The 17,517-nt window shown below is 42.7% G+C and overlaps 1 protein-coding gene across 4 annotated transcripts; it reads right to left on the reverse strand.

Annotated features, from left to right (window-relative positions):
- Positions 1-207: 207 nt before the first annotated feature.
- LOC132870874 (uncharacterized) lies at positions 208-12,187 on the reverse strand. 4 transcript variants are annotated; one of them, XM_060904795.1, is made up of 12 exons: positions 11,809-12,187; positions 11,599-11,640; positions 8,422-8,463; positions 8,267-8,340; positions 7,958-8,011; positions 7,473-7,678; positions 7,162-7,258; positions 6,872-7,034; positions 6,584-6,687; positions 5,907-6,051; positions 4,620-4,743; positions 208-4,231 (listed from the first exon to the last, which is right to left on the reverse strand). In XM_060904795.1, exons 2-12 carry the CDS (start codon positions 11,611-11,613, stop codon positions 3,939-3,941), a joined length of 1,317 nt encoding a protein of 438 aa, XP_060760778.1. In that variant the 5' UTR covers positions 11,614-11,640; positions 11,809-12,187; the 3' UTR covers positions 208-3,938. The 4 variants fall into 4 exon arrangements, with proteins under 4 accessions (XP_060760778.1, XP_060760777.1, XP_060760780.1 ...); XM_060904794.1 differs by having other exon boundaries at positions 11,599-11,701; positions 11,809-12,186; XM_060904797.1 differs by having other exon boundaries at positions 5,907-5,997; positions 11,599-12,186.
- Between the last annotated feature and the right edge of the window lie 5,330 nt (positions 12,188-17,517).

Below are 17,517 nucleotides of genomic sequence, written 5' to 3' on the forward strand. Positions count from 1 at the left end.
TTGTTGTAGTTAGGATAATCAAGAAGGATGGACGCCTCAGCGGATCAAACTGAGCCCTTTATTTTGAATGAATGAATGAATGAATGAATGAATTTATTTTTATTTCGAACATGTAAAAAAAATGTATGTAACTATTTGTACATACACAAGAAAGAAAACGAAAAAGTGACAAAAAAATTAATAAATAAAATACATAAAGAGCTAAGACATTACAATACACCGCACATTGTTCGAAAAAGGAGTGGGAAGAAGTACAATACTTTTTTAATTTCCCACCCCTTTTTAACTACGCCAAAATCCAAACTTCATTAATACACCTGTAAAAATATATACCATATATACACTTCATGAATATTTATATAAATATATAATTACAAAAATAAATATATACTACATACGGGTCATTCCATGCCAAATCAACAAGAGGTTATGCTCGACCTTCTCAGATCCCAACGAAACCCGGAGGGCTCAGAGACACCACCAAAAGAAGTCAATCCCCAAAACCCGAGCCCCCCATCACCAATAGCCCCAGAGACACAGGCAACCGAATCCCCCGACTTCCTCACCTCCTGCCCAAAACACACACATTTCAAAGTGCAATACAATCCCCACCATGCAAGATAGAAACCCAAAAGTCTGCACAGAGAGACCCAATGTCCCGCACTACAAGCCCCAACCTTGAACCCCAATGGTCACTGTACACCAGATGGTGATTTCAACAAGGAAATCAAAAAGACAAATCTGCATTCCCTGCATTCTCAACCCATTCTGGAAGCTTGCCTGCGGCAGCAACGCTCAAACCAAGGATGCCATTCAAATCCACACAGAAATATCCACCAATTCCAGTTCCACCAAGTCTCCACCACTCCCAGTCTGTCTGCAACAGGGTTCCGAAATTCGCCGATCTCCAAAACATGCCATCCCCTGCAGCAAGAAATCCAATGTGGGACAGCAGCCAGGAACCTGCAAATCCCCTTCAGCAATCCCCAAGACCCACATTCCACACCTCCAAATCTCTGCTCTGTGTCTCTCAAGTACTCCCAAACATTTTATTTTAACAAGGAGCCCAGACCCATTCAAAATAATGTCCAATTGTATTAATTTGCTGTAACATAGAACAAACGCGGATCTCATGACTACTGAGTGACATTGGGTCAAAATATCCTGGGGGTCGTAGATTGTGGTAACAGTGGAGCTCCATCTGATGAAATGGTTTATCATATTAGGCCTAAGCTTAAACAGTTCGACCAGACCCAATTGCTGTATAACATCATTTCATTGCCTTTGCAGAACATTGTCATCCAGGAGGTCTTGGCCAGACTGAGGGAGAGAGTGCAGCATATCCTCAACAGCAACCCCCCTGATTTCGATTATTTGGACTTCGTAGTGACCCAAGAGATGACCCTTCTAAATGCAATGGATAATATAGCCCTGCCTAATGACATATGGGAAGCCCTCCAACAACTGAGAGTTTTGCTAGACCGGCGGAATAAACCTGCCCCCTCAAAATCTGTCGTCTGGAGTTTAGGTCCCCTTGGACGTTTAAGACTAGAGGTCTCAACGGACCATCTTCAGAGTCTGCTTCACTTGGGTCTACCTGCCACATATGTAGCAGGCATTCTTGGAGTCTCAAGGAGAACCATGTACAGGAGGATGCAGGAGTACAACATGTCAGTTAGGAGCCTGTATTCCACCATAACTGATGATGTTCTCGATAATGAAGTGCAAGTGCTAGACTTCCTCATGCTGGATACCAGATTGTCAAGGGGTGTCTTGAAGCACAGGGCCACCATGTACAATGGACCAGACTCAAGGCCTCTATGCATAGAGTTGATTCAGAGGGCATCTTATCAAGAATGACAAGTATGGGCTGTGTTGTTTGACGTAAATACTGTGTTCAAGGCCCACATTTTCTGCAGCACATAGACACCAATCATAAACTCATTAGGTGTGTTTGTTACATTTTTGGCAGTATTACTTGGCCTGCCTTAAAATATGCCAGCCCTGTGTTCTTATCTATCTGTTAAACTAACCCATCCTTTTCACTAGATATAACCTGGTGATATTCAGGGGCATTGACGGCTACTCAAGGAAGGTAAGTTTCCTACTGTAACAAAGAACATAGACATAAAAATATCTCTCTTGTTTGGGTTTCCATCTTATGACCATCATTTATAGAACTCATGTCGGTTTTCCTTCTAGATCATGTATCTCAATGCTGCTTCTAACAACACAGCAAGTACTGGTTTTGAGTTTTTCCTGGATGGAGTGAGGAGATTTGGACGGCCCTACAAGTGAGTAATTCTGCAGTTATTTTGAACTGTGATTTTCGTAGTATCTTTTACAGTTCACCGAGTGCTAGACCAAAGACGCAACCATTCAGTGACCTTAAGCAACACCAGATTTCTCCTTTAAGCAATAGAAATGAATGTATTTGTTGTATGCTAATTTTCAACATCTGATGTGTTGCAGGGTAAGAGGTGACCAGGGTGTTGAAAATGTCAGCATTGCCCAGATGATGTTTACGGTCAGAGGGACAGGACATGGCAGCTTTATCAGTGGAAAAAGCATGCACAACCAGAGGTAAGATCATCTCTTCGTAACAATAATGATGATTAGAAATTACCTCAATATCCAAGTACAGTATAAGAACTTCTTTGTACTGTATGAATTGTAGAATCGAACGTCTATGGAGGGATGTTTGGACGGGAGTTATACACATTTACTATGACGTTTTACACAGCCTGGAGGAAGATGGAGCCCTTGACATCTCGGATCATCTTCATCTCTTCTGTGCTCAGTACACCTTCCTCACCAGACTCAAGGCTGATTTGGCTAAGTTCTCCACTGCATGGAATAACCATCCTCTCAGGACAGAGGGCTTCCTTTCCCCAAACCAGTTGTGGGAATTGCAGCACCCCATCAGACAGCCAGAGATGCATGAAGAAAATGAGGTAGTTGAGTAATTAAAGTAATTTTACTTTGTCTATAAAACAATTTTCTCAATAAACATACTGACATTCTGTTTGTTGTACTAGGGAATAATAATCAAGGATATTGATTGGGAAAACGTAGGGCTTTGTCATGACAGCTCTACCAACCCAGGTGTTACCGTGCCAGAAATGGAATGTCCATTGACGACAGAGGATCTTGCAATGCTGCGCCTTTCCATTGACCCCCTTTCTCACTCAAATAGTTTTGGAAGAGACATTTATCTGACCACACTCACTCACGCTTTGTACCTACTTCGCAATCATTCACAACAAAACTACAACTAAGTCTGTATTCTATGTACAGTATTTCCTTCCTTTTTTAGGAGAAGAAAAACAGAAGAAAAAGACACAAATACTTGTACTTGGGCAAAAAAAATGTTCAACTCAATTGTATTTCCTCAGAGAAAAGTGGGTTATGCTTGCTGTATATAGTAACGACTGAATGTCACTGCATAATGACGTAAATACTGGGCGCATAGTTTTTTTTTCAGTGAAAAAGTGCACAGAAATAAAGACAGTTTGACAAAATAATGAAATTGCCACAAAATGTTTTTTTTTCCATATTTTTTGGGAGAGGAGAAACAGACAGAAATATCTGTATGACAAAAGAACACTCCATCTCACTTGTAAGTCCTCAGAGAAACACTGGGTAATGCTTGCCAATAATGACTGCATAAAACAATGGGTTCTTTTAAGTGAAAAATAAAGTGCTATAAAGATGATTTAACAAAATGATTACAGTGTGATTTCCCTTTACCCATAATGCAGTGGTGCTCCCACAGATCAAAAAAAAAAAAACACAAGTGCTTGAGTCCCACATCCGATGACCCATCCCTTCAAGACTTCAACATATGCCACCCCTTTAAGAGTCTCTGGCATGTGATTGCTGCGTGGAACAGCACAATTGGCATTTAGAACAGTAGCAGAAATTAGCAACTCACATGTCTAAACTTGATGAAAGGCCTGGCCTAAGTGAAAGGCTTCTGACATTATTGCAACAAACTCTGCATATGTTTGCATATATTTCACTGGCAGACGAATGGTGTTACTGCAAGCAGCAACTGTAGGATAGCAAACAGTATGGGTACCATATTGAATGTCACAGTTGTGGATAAACTCCACACACACTTGGAAGTTCAGCCTCTCCTCTGGTAACACAGGAATGTGGCCTTGTCCTGTGAGCCACTGAAGTACTTTACTGGGAGACAGGCAATCTGGGCCTGCCTCTAGATGGTCACCTTCCAGAGACAGATAAAGCAGGCATGTTAAATGACATTTTAGACATGTAACAGCACAAGAGGTACAATTTGGAAATCTATGTACTGGGTTTACAAAATGTACTGAAATAAGGTCAGATGGGCTTACTGATGGTGTGTGTGTGTTGGGCAGAGAGCTTACTGTATGTTCAAACCAGAGGCAACAAAAGCTACTAGAGCGACGAAAGTCATTATTTCTCTATGCTTGGTCAGCCAATTAGGTGACCAAAGATTTATGAAGTCTTATGTGCCACTAGGCACGAATGTGGATAGGTAACAGATTTGCTTTGGTCATTTTCGGTCTGAACATACAGTCACAGGTGTTGCCAGAGGTAGGGGCAGGTCAAGAAGAAATTAAACGAGCACTTACATGCTTCCATACTCTGGAGGAAGTCTTGCAGGTGGTTCATAAGCGTCACTTCCATCTGTTCCTTGATGGAGCCTTTGTCACTGAACATAGGACGGCACATGGCGAAAACAGAGTCCGCGTCAGCCTGGTAAGAGAAAAAAAAAGAAATTAGTAAGTACGATGATATGAATAATAGTAGAAGTAGTAATAACAACAATAATAAATGCTTGGAACCTTGGTATGAGAAAGAAGTGGGAAAAGACAATACAATATCATACCAGTCATGACATTAAACAGACTATTCATAGGCCTATAATAAGCCTCCTATAAGTAGGGATATCTTGACCTTTTTTTTGTCCTCCGATCCGATTCCGATCATTTGATTTTGAGTATCTACCGATACAGTCCTGATCCGATACTCCCATAATCTCATCTCATTATCTCTAGCCGCTTTATCCTGTTCTACAGGGTCACGGGCAAGCTGGAGCCTATCCCAGCTGACTACGGGCGAAAGGCGGGGTACACCCTGGACAAGTCACCAGGTCATCACAGGGCTGACACAGACACAGACAACCATTCACACCAACGGTCAATTTAGAGTCACCAGTTAACCTAACCTGCATGTCTTTGGACTGTGGGGGAAACCGGAGCACCCAGAGGAAACCCACGCAGACACGGGGAGAACATGCAAACTCTGCACAGAAAGGCCCTCGCCGGCCACGGGGCTCAAACCTGAACCTTCTTGCTGTGAGGCGACAGCGCTAACCACTACACCACCGTGTCGCTACTTCCATAATACATGAAAATATTTTTAATGTACATATGTACAGTTTGCAGTATGTTTGCAATATTTTTGTGTCTGAAATATTCATCTATTCATCTAATGCTGCAGTAATACTGTAACTGCAATTTCAATAATGCAGCACAACACTTTTTTCCATGAAGGAAAATACAAAACCATGTGCTGGTTTGTTTGCATGCTTATTATCCCAAACTTTTGTGCCATTATACAAAGGGGAAAATGCAATGTTTCTTGGTGAAACTGATCAGTTAAATGAAACACTCAAATGTATGAAATAAAGTTCCTTGTAAACTTTTCAACTAAAGCACAGCACACCAGATATGCCGGCGAGCTACAGTATAATAGAAAGAAATGTGTGGAGCCTCGGCACTCTGCATAAAACAAAAACCAAACCCACTTGCCTCAAAACCAAACTGTGGCTCAAACCCCCCCACAAACATTTAACACAACCCCAGTCCAAGACATTGTTGCGTTATGCAACATTCGGCATAAGTGGATTAACTCACCTTCACCTCCAACCCAGGGACAAACAGCACCTGGCAGACGTCCGGGTACTGCCTCATCAGATCAGCTACACCATACAGTGCCAGACCTTCCCTGAGCTGACAGAAAAGGGGCAGTAGCCGAAGAATGGCATGAAGAACAACAGCACTAAAATATAAAAGGAAAAAAGTAATTCAATATGGCAAATATAGTAAAACAAAGCATAAGGACCTCACCGCTGTGACATTTCACAGTATAACTACAGTACTTTAAGAGCTGTTGTAATCATTATGATACTGGTACTGTACATGTGTTGTGATACTGTACATGTGTAATGATACTGTACTGTTTAGCCCATTGCTGTACATGAAGCCTTTGATAATCCATTTGTGTTATTGTGCTTAGCATTATGGTTGGGCGGAAAGGTTTCAGCAAAGAATATACACCCAGAGAATGTGAACACGACATTTTTCTAAAATTTAAGGCGATATTAAAAATCCAAAATAGCAAAAAGCCTTGTCATGGTGGTTTAAGTCTAATGATACTTTTTGTTTATGTATTTATGCGTTATCCGTCTCAGCCATGCTTGTACTCTCACTGCCCATGCCTGTACCAATGCAATGAGAATAGCTCGCATCCATTGCATATTTAATGTGGACGTTTTAGACATCAAAAGGATCAACAAAGTGAAAAATTTAACCGAATAATTTCTTCCTTCTTTTCAACATGAATAGGTCCAGTATAGCCACAGCTCAAAATTTCCTCAACCAGTTCAAACAATGTATCCTCTGAGGCTGACTCAACCTTAAAAGGGCAGATTCAGAAAAATACATAAAGGATAAGCCCAGTGTGCGTATATCAACCTCAATAACTGCAATATGATTGAGGCAGTGTCAAACAATTTCACGCTGGGGTCAAAATTACATTTTTGAAATGCGAATATCAATCAGCCACATTTTACAGCGGTAAAACCCTTAAGATCTCTTACATGGGAGATAAGTGATGTGTACTGAGCATCAGAGACATCTTGTTTGGAAATGTGCTGAATCTGTATCTCCCCGTCACACAAGTACTTATAGCACCAAAGTTTGAGGCAGCAGGGTGGTGGTCCGCTTTGAGCAAGACTAGCAGCCCAGATTTCACCAGCACTCCTGACAGAAACCATATAAATTAGAAGAATCAGACTAGACCATACTGTCTTATGGTCACAATCCATACAGTGCTGCTCTGATAGGACAAATTAATAAAAAAAAATAATAATTAAGCCCATAAGCACACCTGAAGTTTGCTTGATCAAGATCCAACATGGAATATTTGGGACATTTTCCGATCTGGTCACCTTCAAACAGCTTCTGCTCAATCCCTGAAATCATCTCTTCAGACACAAAGAATTGCTCTATTCATGTAGCTGTCATTTTTTCTATTGCAACTTGTTTTTCATCACATTTACAACTGCAAAGAAGGTTATGTTTTGCCAGCGTTACAAGTTTGTTGACTAAATAAGTCAATCATGAAGTCATTGGGATAAAATAGTACAGTGTCGAAAAATCTAAGCTGCTTGGCGGAGGTTCTACTTCAAATGTGTGTACCTGTAAGGAACTCCTTCCTTAGAGCCCCTGTATCAAGGCCTGCCTCCCCAATAAACCTAATTTTCAAAAGACTTGTAGGCGATGCCTTCTTCTGATGCTTCCATTGAGTAAGGCCCCGCTCCACCAAATTGGATCTGGATACAGTGAGAGGAAATTCTTCGGCTTTGTTAACAGCAGCTGATATGGCCTGCAAAACGTCATCAAGGCTGAAGGAGAAAACAGGCAGTTGCACAAGATGTGAAATTCTGAACTGCATATGGAATGATACTGTTCATTCCTTTAGGTCAGAGGTTGTTATATTTTATAGTTGCACTACCTGAGCTAGATGCAGTAGTGAAATGAAATTGTGCAGAGATACTAGGTGGCGATAGTCTGGCTAATAACTTTCTGGTGATCCCTGGATTCTTTAACATAAGTGGTAATATTCCCCAAAGGTTTGAGGGCCAGTTATTATTATTGATAAACGACACTAGAAGCATACAAACCTAGAAATGCTCATCTCTTGTAGTTGTGAAGCTGAAGAAATAAAGGCAGCTTTGCTGAAATGGCAACACAGAAGGGACACAGAAGAATGAAACTCATATCCTCAGTACAGGAGTATATGTTAGTTAAAAAGTGGACTCAGCACACAAAGCAGTCAGTCTTTATGGTAACAGCTGGGTCAATTTACATCAATCAAATCCAACTGGTCAATACATGAATCCACTGGTGGGAAAAACAATGCTTGGAGGTACAGTATATCTTTACCTAAAATGGTGCAATATCTTGACATACTTTCTTAAAGATTAAGTTACCTCTCTCCACACTCGCTAGCATGTGCCTCCAGGACATTGGGAGGGAAATTCTGGCCACAGATTGGACACAAAGTCTGCAAATAGAATCATGTAGATGTTAAACATAAAAACGTAAAGACAATGATACTTAAAAACAAAATAATCACACAACACACCTCAGCCTTTGAGGACACAAAAAGCACATCTTCCTCTTCAGGCTGTAAGGAATGAAAAAGAAATTGTGATGCCCATATATATATATAAAAAAAATAAATCTCCTTCTCACCCCCGGCGGGGGGGTGGTATCCATGTCATCCTCAAGCTCGGTCCTCTACCAGAGGCCTGGGAGTTTGAGGGTTCTGCGCAGTATCTTCGATGTTCCTAGGACTGCGCTCTTCTGGACTGAGGCTTCAGATGTTGTTCCTGGGATTTGCTGGAGCCACTCTCCCAGTTTGGGGGTTACTGCCCCAAGTGCCCCCACTACCACGGGGACCACGCAACCCTTGACCTTCCACATCTGTTCCAGCTGCTCTTTCAACCCATGATACTTCTCAAGTTTCTCATGTTCCTTCTTCCTGATGTTGGCGTCAGCTGGGATCGCCACATCTATTACCACCACCCTCTTCTGCTCTTTGTCCACCACCACTATGTCCGGTTGGTTAGCCAGGATCTGTTTGTCAGTCTGGAAGCTGAAGTCCCACAGAACCTTGGCCCTGTTGTTCTCAGCCACCTTCTGTGGTATGGCCCATTGGGACTTGGGTACTTCTATTCCATACCGGTTGCAGATGTTCCTGTATACTATCCCAGCCACTTGGTTGTGCCTCTCCATGTACGCTGATCCAGCTAGCATCTTACACCCTGCTACTATGTGCTGGACTGTTTCAGGGGCTTCTTTGCACAGTCTGCATCTTGGGTCTGATCTACTCTGGTAGATCCTGGCCTCTATGGCTCTTGTGCTTATGGCCTGTTCTTGTGCTGCCATGATTAGTGCCTCTGTGCTGTCTGTCAGTCCTGCATTATCCAGCCACTGGTAGGATTTCTTGATATCAGCCACTTCCTCTATCTGACGGTGGTACATGCCATGTAGGGGTTTGTCCCTCCAGGTTGTCTGTTCCTCCTCCTCCTCTGCACTCTCATCAGGGTTCTGCTGCCTGAGACATTCACTTAGCAGTTCATCCTTTGGGGCCATCTTTCTGATGTATTCTTGGATTTTCGATGTTTCATCCTGGACCGTGGTCTTGACGCTCACTAGCCCTCGACCTCCCTCTTTCCGCTTAGTGTATAGTCTCAGGGTGCTGGACTTGAGGTGGAACCCTCCATGCATGGTGAGGAGCTTTCTAGTCTTGATATCTGTGGCTTCTATCTCCTCCTTTGGCCAGTTTATGATACCAGCGGGGTATCTGATGACTGGTAGTGCGTACATGTTGATGGCTCGGACCTTGTTCTTACCATTCAGCTGACTTTTCAGGACCTGCCTTACTCTCTGGAGGTATTTGGCTGTGGTTGACTTCCTTGTGGCCTCTTCATGGTTTCCATTAGCCTGTGGGATGCCAAGGTACTTGTAGCTGTCTTGGATATCACCTATGTTGCCCTCTGGTAGGTCAATCCCCTCAGTCCGGATCATCTTGCCTCTCTTTGAGACCATCCGGCCACACTTGTCCAATCCGAATGACATCCCTATGTCATCGCTGTAGATCCGGGTGGTGTGGATCAGCGAGTCTATTTCTCGCTCGTTCCTGGCATACAGCTTGATGTCATCCATGTAGAGCAGGTGGCTGATTGTTGCCCCACTACGGAATCGGTACCTGTAGCTGCTCTTCGTGATGATCCGACTGAGGGGGTTCAGGCCTATGCAGAACAGCAGTGGTGATAGCGCATCTCCTTGGTATATGCCGCACTTGATGTTGACTTGGGCAATGGGTTTTGAGTTGGCCTCTACGTAGGGTTGTCTTCCACATTTCCATTGAGTTCTGGATGAAGGTCCTTAGGTTCCTGTTGATCTTATACAGTTCCAGACATTCCAGTATCCATGTGTGTGGCATTGAGTCGTAGGCTTTCTTGTAGTCAATCCAGGCAGTGCACAGGTTGGTCTGTCTCTTCTTACAGTCTCGGGCAACTGTTCTATCGACCAGTAGCTGGTGCTTGGCTCCTCTGGTGTTACTGCCAATTCCTTTCTGTGCCTCGCTCATGTATTGAGCCACATGCTTACTCATTTTTGCTGCAATGATGCCTGACAGGGCTTTCCATGTTGTGCAGAGACAGGTAATTGGCCGGTAGTTGGATAGGATGGGTCCCTTCTGGGGGTCCTTCATGATTAGGACTGTCCTGCCTTGGGTTAGCCATTCTGGGTGGGTCCCATCCCTCAGCAGCTGGTTCATCTGTGCTGCTAGGCGTTCATGGAGTGCAGTTAGCTTCTTCAGCCAGTACGTATGGATCATATTGGGGCCTGGTGCTGTCCAGCTCTTCATCTTTGACACTCTTTCTTGGACGTCTGCCATTGAGATGGTTACTGGTTCTTGTTCTGGGAGGTTGCTGTGGTCAGCTCTTAGGTCCACTAACCATTGGGCATCGGTGTTGTGTGATGCCTTTCTTTCCCATATGTCTTTCCAGTATTTTTCCACCTCAGCTCTTGGTGGGTCTGACCGGTTGTTGTTTCCCTGCCACTGAGAGTACACCTTGGCTGGTTCAGTGGAGAACAGCTTGTTTATTCTCCTGGCCTCTCCTTCCTTGGTGTATCTCTTCAACTGGGTGGCCAGAGCTGTTAGTCGCTGTTTGGCAGTTTCGAGTGCCTCTGGTATGGAGAGTGAGTTGTACTTCCTGGGTGCCCCTTTATTCACCATGTTCCCTTTCTGTAGTTCAGCTAGCTGGCTAACTTCTCTCCGTGCTGCCTTTATCTTGGCCTCTAATCGTCTCTTCCATGGTGGATACTGTTTATGTCCCGAGCCCACCTTGTGTCCAGGCATCTCCATGATTACTGTTGCTGCACTGTGTATCAGCTTGTTGGTCTCAGTGATGGTTCTTGTGGAGATTGTCTTCAGAGCAGATATATATATATATATATATATATATATATATATATATATATATATATATAATATATATCTTTTGTTATTCATCTTTCAACACGTTTTCGAGACACAAAACATCAATTAACAAACTTAAAAATAATAAACACCCAAGGTTGCTTTACATGGCATGTATGAGTATGTAGGCTACTGTATGTGCACGCAGTGTTTCCCAGAGAACATTTGTTAGTCATCACATGGAATTGGACATTACACCCGTACTGTACATAACAATTGCTTTTTGTCATGGATTGTCAACTGTAGAGAGAAATTTTGATTTGAGCTTACCTCAAGGTCTTCCATATTGGATTTGTGGCCTTCATCACTAATCTGATAAAAGAAAGTAGCAAGTTGTCAGCCATTTTCAAGTCAAGCTCGGTGTACACGTTCCCTGCGTGTGGGTGGAGCACAGAGGACGGCAGGACAGAGATCAGGGTGAACAGGAGGCTTTATTGCCGTACTTTTCAGTCTGACAATTCAATAAACAGAGACACACACACACTGTAGTCTCCTCTGGGGAAGCTCCCTTCCGCTCTCACTCTCCCTCCTTAAATAGGGCGCGGTCACTGGGAAGACAAACACAAACACAGGTTAATTGCCGTCAGGTGTAGTGATTCTGCCACTTACCTTCCCTGACTCCGCCCTCCTGTCACAGACCGGCGCTTGACCACGCCCCCACTGCCACACTCGGCTTTGTCAATTTCTTCACATGCACAGATCATACAAGGAAACTGAAATTACGTTTCTCTCTATCCCATGCGAAGACATAGATAGGACAGATATTAAACAGGACAGATATTAAAGTGCAAGACAGGACAGCAGGACACATACAATAGTGAGAGTGTAACAGAGAAATAAATAACATTTGAGAAGTCTAAGCTTTAGACAAGAAGAACAAGAACAAAAACTACTGTACAGTAGTCAAGTCAAGTAGATCAAGCATCATAGGCAGCAGCAACAAGAAGCAGGTTATTATATGAAAAAATCTATTTCTATGAAACAAGTATTAGACAAGCCACATTCACAATGTATTTGTACATACCTCAGAGGGCTTACATGTTGCCACATGTACGGCAAGGATTTGCAAAGGGTAACTAATATGGCAGGAGTGGCACACTGCCTTTGGCATATTGCTGAAGGATCTTGACTCAGGAGGCAGTGGAAGTGTGTCAAGTTCCTCTTGGATTGGAGCTATATACATCATGGCCTTTCCACATCTAGTTGCTGACTTTAGTATCTGCCCATTGTAGCCGCTGTCCTCTGGAGACACCATGTGCAGTTTTCTAGAACCCCATCCTCCTTACAAGAAAAGTTAAGTAGTTGATTATTGTCACATTTCAGTAGCTTTCACTCATATTGATCTGAAGAGCTAGAACAAGATAATCAATCAATCAAATTTATTTGTACAGCACTTTATCACAACTATACAGTCGACTCAGATAACACAGACATGGGTAAGTGTTATGTACCTGTGCCTTTGTACATTAACCAGCCTCCTGATACGCTGTCCAGCATCGGATAGAGAGCCTTCAGAGCTGAAGATACCTTCAAGGTTTTATATTAATCATACCATATTATTGATAAAAGAACATTTGCTTTTATAATAAAAGTATATAGCACATAATACAACAATTAAATCCAGTCGAACTATTTTGCAATATCTGACTTAACGACACGCATACTACGAGACTCTTCACTGTTAGTAAAACGACAGCAGTCTCAGCAGCAAATCGTCGGGAGACTTACGGATGAATAATCGGATTTATCATTAACATGTTTATATTAAAAATAATAAATTATTATGGCTATACATTCATATGTTAAAATTAATAGGAAAAAAATACAATTTCAAGGTTGCCTCACCTGATCATGGGTGTAGAGCTGCAGTATAACTGTTGACCTCCACCCCAAGCCTGCCTGCAGATGGTGAATCTCTTCATCACCTTTTGGAGTGCGGTCCACACATTTTGGCAAGAGATAAAAGGTAATTTGCATCTCCTTGTCATGGTGGTGTGGCCCTCTGACAAGTTTTTCCCCTTTCCACTTTTTTCCCTTTGGCCCAAAAAGGCCAGGAAAAGATCTGTGATGAGAATGTTCTGGTGTTACACAATAGCAGTATAATAGTTATAATAACAACAATAATAAACTGCATTTGTATTGCACAATTCATACAATCATGCAGCTCAATGTGTTTTAAAAGATTTAACACACACCACAGGGTTGGTAGATTTTAGGACGTGCAAAATACCTGTCAAAAATTGACAAAGAAATACGGTACACATCTCACTAGCTATAGCTTGAGCATTTAAATTAAAAAGGGACAAGTCAACCTGACATAGAAACCAAAGTACAAAAGAGGACCTTGACATTTCACTGCTGACACTGGGCCTGGGCCTCACTTCCTGCCTCACTCCCTGTCTGTTGGAATAACACCGTGTTCAGAAGATGCACAACATTATTTTATAGAGTAATTAACATTTAAAGGCCCCATGTGTGGTTTGTGTCATTTTGAAGTGCAATGCATACCAAAAAAAAAACTGTACATACCACAGTGTGAAGAAGTAATCCTACTGACAATCCTAACAAAAGTACTATATGCATAGCACTGCATAGATCTCCTTCAGAATCTGTGTGCTGACAAGTGTTGGTCCAGCCAGTCTTGGGGTACTAGTTTATGTCTGAGGCAGTGATGGAGTAACACATTATTCAAACCGTTCCTATGGCTCTAAAAATTATCAGATGGTGGGCAGGGTGCATTTCTTCATTAGTCATCCTTTTATTACATGCAATTACTTACAATTTCTGAAGAGTGGGAACTTCAAAATTACACAAATACCACATACAGGGCCTTTAAAAGGAGTAAAATGTCTCAGGGGTCAAATAATGAAATATGTATAAATGTTTAAATCTGTGTGTTATTTCTTGTGAAAATAGACAACACCTTGGAGCCTCACTGGGACCAGGGATGGCTGGAGAGTGGGCGCTGGGTGAATTTATCAATAGATTTAACAGATGTCTCGCTGAGTTCACAGGCTCTAAGTTGTGTGCCTGTCAAAACAGAAGGTTGAAAGAATTTAACACATCTTCACCCCCCATACAACAACATAAATATGTAACAATATTTACAATATAAACAATTACATTTTGTTCCATGTTTGGCCCTTTTTAGATAGAATGGACTATGTGTGTGGCTTGAAGTTTTGCCTGTTCCCAGCAAGCTATTCACACGTGCAATCCATAGACCGTAAAAGAAAACAATGCAATCATGCCGTTTTGCTGCCTCGTGGAAATGAGCTATCAGTAACATGTTAGCACAGCACTAGCTAACTCATAGCCGAGTTCACATTTCTCCAGCTCCGCCATTGAGGCACGTTAGATTTACTCTCATGGAGTACTACCTTGGAAAAGTTTGCACTCGATCTTTTACCTTTAAAATATCTTACCAAGAAAACGTGGATAGAATTCCACGTTGTACTGTCTTACATTGCACCACTTAAAGTATTCATAATCATAGCCCATTTTATGATTTAGATCTTCAATTAGCTAAGCCTAGCATGCTAAGCCTAGGGGCTCGAGTCGATGCTACTACAGCCATGGACTTTTGCCATACACAAATTGCGCTTATGTTCAGTACAGCCATGCACGTCTTGATGTTTGGTACAGTGTGTCTGCCGTTACTGTTGTAGTTCTGACAGACTGGGGTAAATGACTCTTATGTCGGCAGCGGAGTACTCTAGTAACACACGGATTAAATGAGCTAACTAGTTGTCGTTGAGAGCTGGAATCTCATTGAGAGAGAAACTTAATAACTGCTAGCAGAGATTTTAGTCACTAATGATAGGCTCTGTTCAAGAAACGAAACATTTTTACAAAACCTGTCACAATGACAACAGCTAAACACAAGAACGTTAATTTGTTAAGTTTCCAATACCTCATTCGTATGTCGCTCATCCGATGCCATCGCTGCACGCCGCTCGCATGTTGTTCACCACCTCTTCTTCACATTTCTTGGCTGGCTATGTAAAGGATTCAAATCCTGATTCTGCTGGCACAAATCTCAGCCCATATATTTGTCACATGCACACTTCAAGCACAGTGAAATTCATCCTCTGCATTTAACCCATCTGAAGCAGTGAACACACACACACACACACACACACACACACACACACACACACACACACACACACACACACAAAGCAGTGGGCAGCCACACCAGAGTGCCCGGGGAGCAATCAGGGGTTCAGTACCTTGCTCAAGGGCACCTCAGCCCAAGGCCGCCCCACATCAACCTAACTGCACGTCTTTGGATTGTGGGGGAAACCGGAGCACCCAGAGGAAACCCACACAGACACGGGGAGAACATGCAAACTCTACACAGAAAGGCCCTCGCTGGCCGCTGGGTTCCAACCCGGAACCTTCTTGCTGTGAGGCGACCGTGCCCCACAGTGGTGTAGCACACAAGTCCATACTGGGCTTTTATGAGGTCTGTGTTTGACTGTTTAGCATATATGTCCGGAGGAGGAGGGGGAGGGGGGGAGGACAGAGGGGGAGGGGGATCCTGGGGTGCCCATGACACCCCCCTTTGTCAGACCAAACATTTTTTCAATAGCCGCATAAGAATATTAGAAAAGAGCCAACTGTAATTTTTCTAATGTTTTTTTTTTTAAACGAGATTATCACCTCAGCCTCATTAGGGTTTCTAGTAAGTAAAGTAAGTACATTTTATTTATAAAGCACATTTAAAAACAGTGCAAACTGACCAAAGTGCTGTACAGTGTCTGGCTAAAACAATAAAAAGAAAATAAAAGCAATAAAGCATATTAGTAACATATGGTAAGAAAACATTTTAGCAGCATTCCAATAGACAAAGACAACTGGGCGCAGTGTACAGTGGCAAAATACTGACAGCATTGACCAACACATAGTAAAAGAAGATGAAGCGTAAAATAATTAAGATACATAAAAAGTGTTAAAAAGCAATTTAGATACATAAAAGGTGTTAAAGGGCAGTGGCTTAAGGGAGAGAAGAAAGCTAAGAACTAAGAAGCAAAGGCTAAAGTGTAAAAGTGTGTTTTCAGTCTAAATTTAAAAGTAGTGACAGGGGGAGCGAGTCTGATGTCTGGAGGCAGACCATTCCAAAGACGTGGGGCTGCCACTGCAAAGGCTCAGTCACCTTTATGTATGAGACGGGACTGGGGAACATGGAGGAGGCCTTGGTTAGTGGATCTGAGAGACCTGGGTGCAGAGTGGTGTCGCAGCATGTCTGAAATGTAGGAAGGTGCCTGGCCATGTAAAAACTTAAAAACTAAAAGAAGTATTTTGAATTGGATTCTAAAACATATGGGGAGCCAGTGCAGAGAGGAGAGGACAGGAGTGATGTGATCATGCTTCCTAGTACCAGTTAAAAGTCTAGCAGCAGCATTCTGCACCAGCTGTAAGTGTGCTATCTGGGACTGGGGGAGGCCAAAATAGAGGGCGTTACAGTAGTCGAGGCGAGATGTTACAAAGGCATGTATAATGGTTTCTAAATCCTGGAATGATAGGGAGGGCTTAAGGTGGGTAATGACTCTGAGTTGGTGGTAGCTGTTTTTAATGACTGAGCTTATCTGTCTCTTAAAACAAAGTTCAGAGTCGAAGATGACCCCGAGGCTTTTGGCGTATGGTTTCACAAAAGGTGAGAGGGTAGATAAACTAGAAGTCACAGAGGGGATTGATTTGGGGGAACCAGAAATGATAACCTCAGTCTTAGAATCGTTGAGTTGGAGAAAGTTCTTGGTCATCCAACACTTAATGGCATCCAGGCAGTCCAACAAACACTGGGTGGAATCCTTTGATGTTAATGGTATGTATAACTGAGTGTCATCTGCATAAAAATATGAAATGAAACATTGTGTTGGCGAATTATGTCACCTAGGGGGAGCATGTATAAACAGAAGAGCACCGGGCCCAAAATGGAACCTTGTGGGACACCATATGAGACCGGGGCTGAGGGAGAGGAGGAGTGGTCGATAGAGACTGAGAAAGTTCTGTGTAGTAGATATGATTTAAACCAGAGTAGTGCTGTGCCACTGATGCCCACCCGCCCCTCGAGGCGGTTTAGGAGGATGTTGTGGTCCACTGTGTCAAAGGCCGCACTGAGATCCAACAGAACCAAGACTGCATTCTATAACCTTGACTTCTTGTGGTTTGGGCACGAAAACCCAG

Source organism: Neoarius graeffei, chromosome 22, assembly GCF_027579695.1.
Source record: "Neoarius graeffei isolate fNeoGra1 chromosome 22, fNeoGra1.pri, whole genome shotgun sequence".
NCBI classification, from domain to species: Eukaryota; Metazoa; Chordata; class Actinopteri; order Siluriformes; family Ariidae; genus Neoarius; species Neoarius graeffei.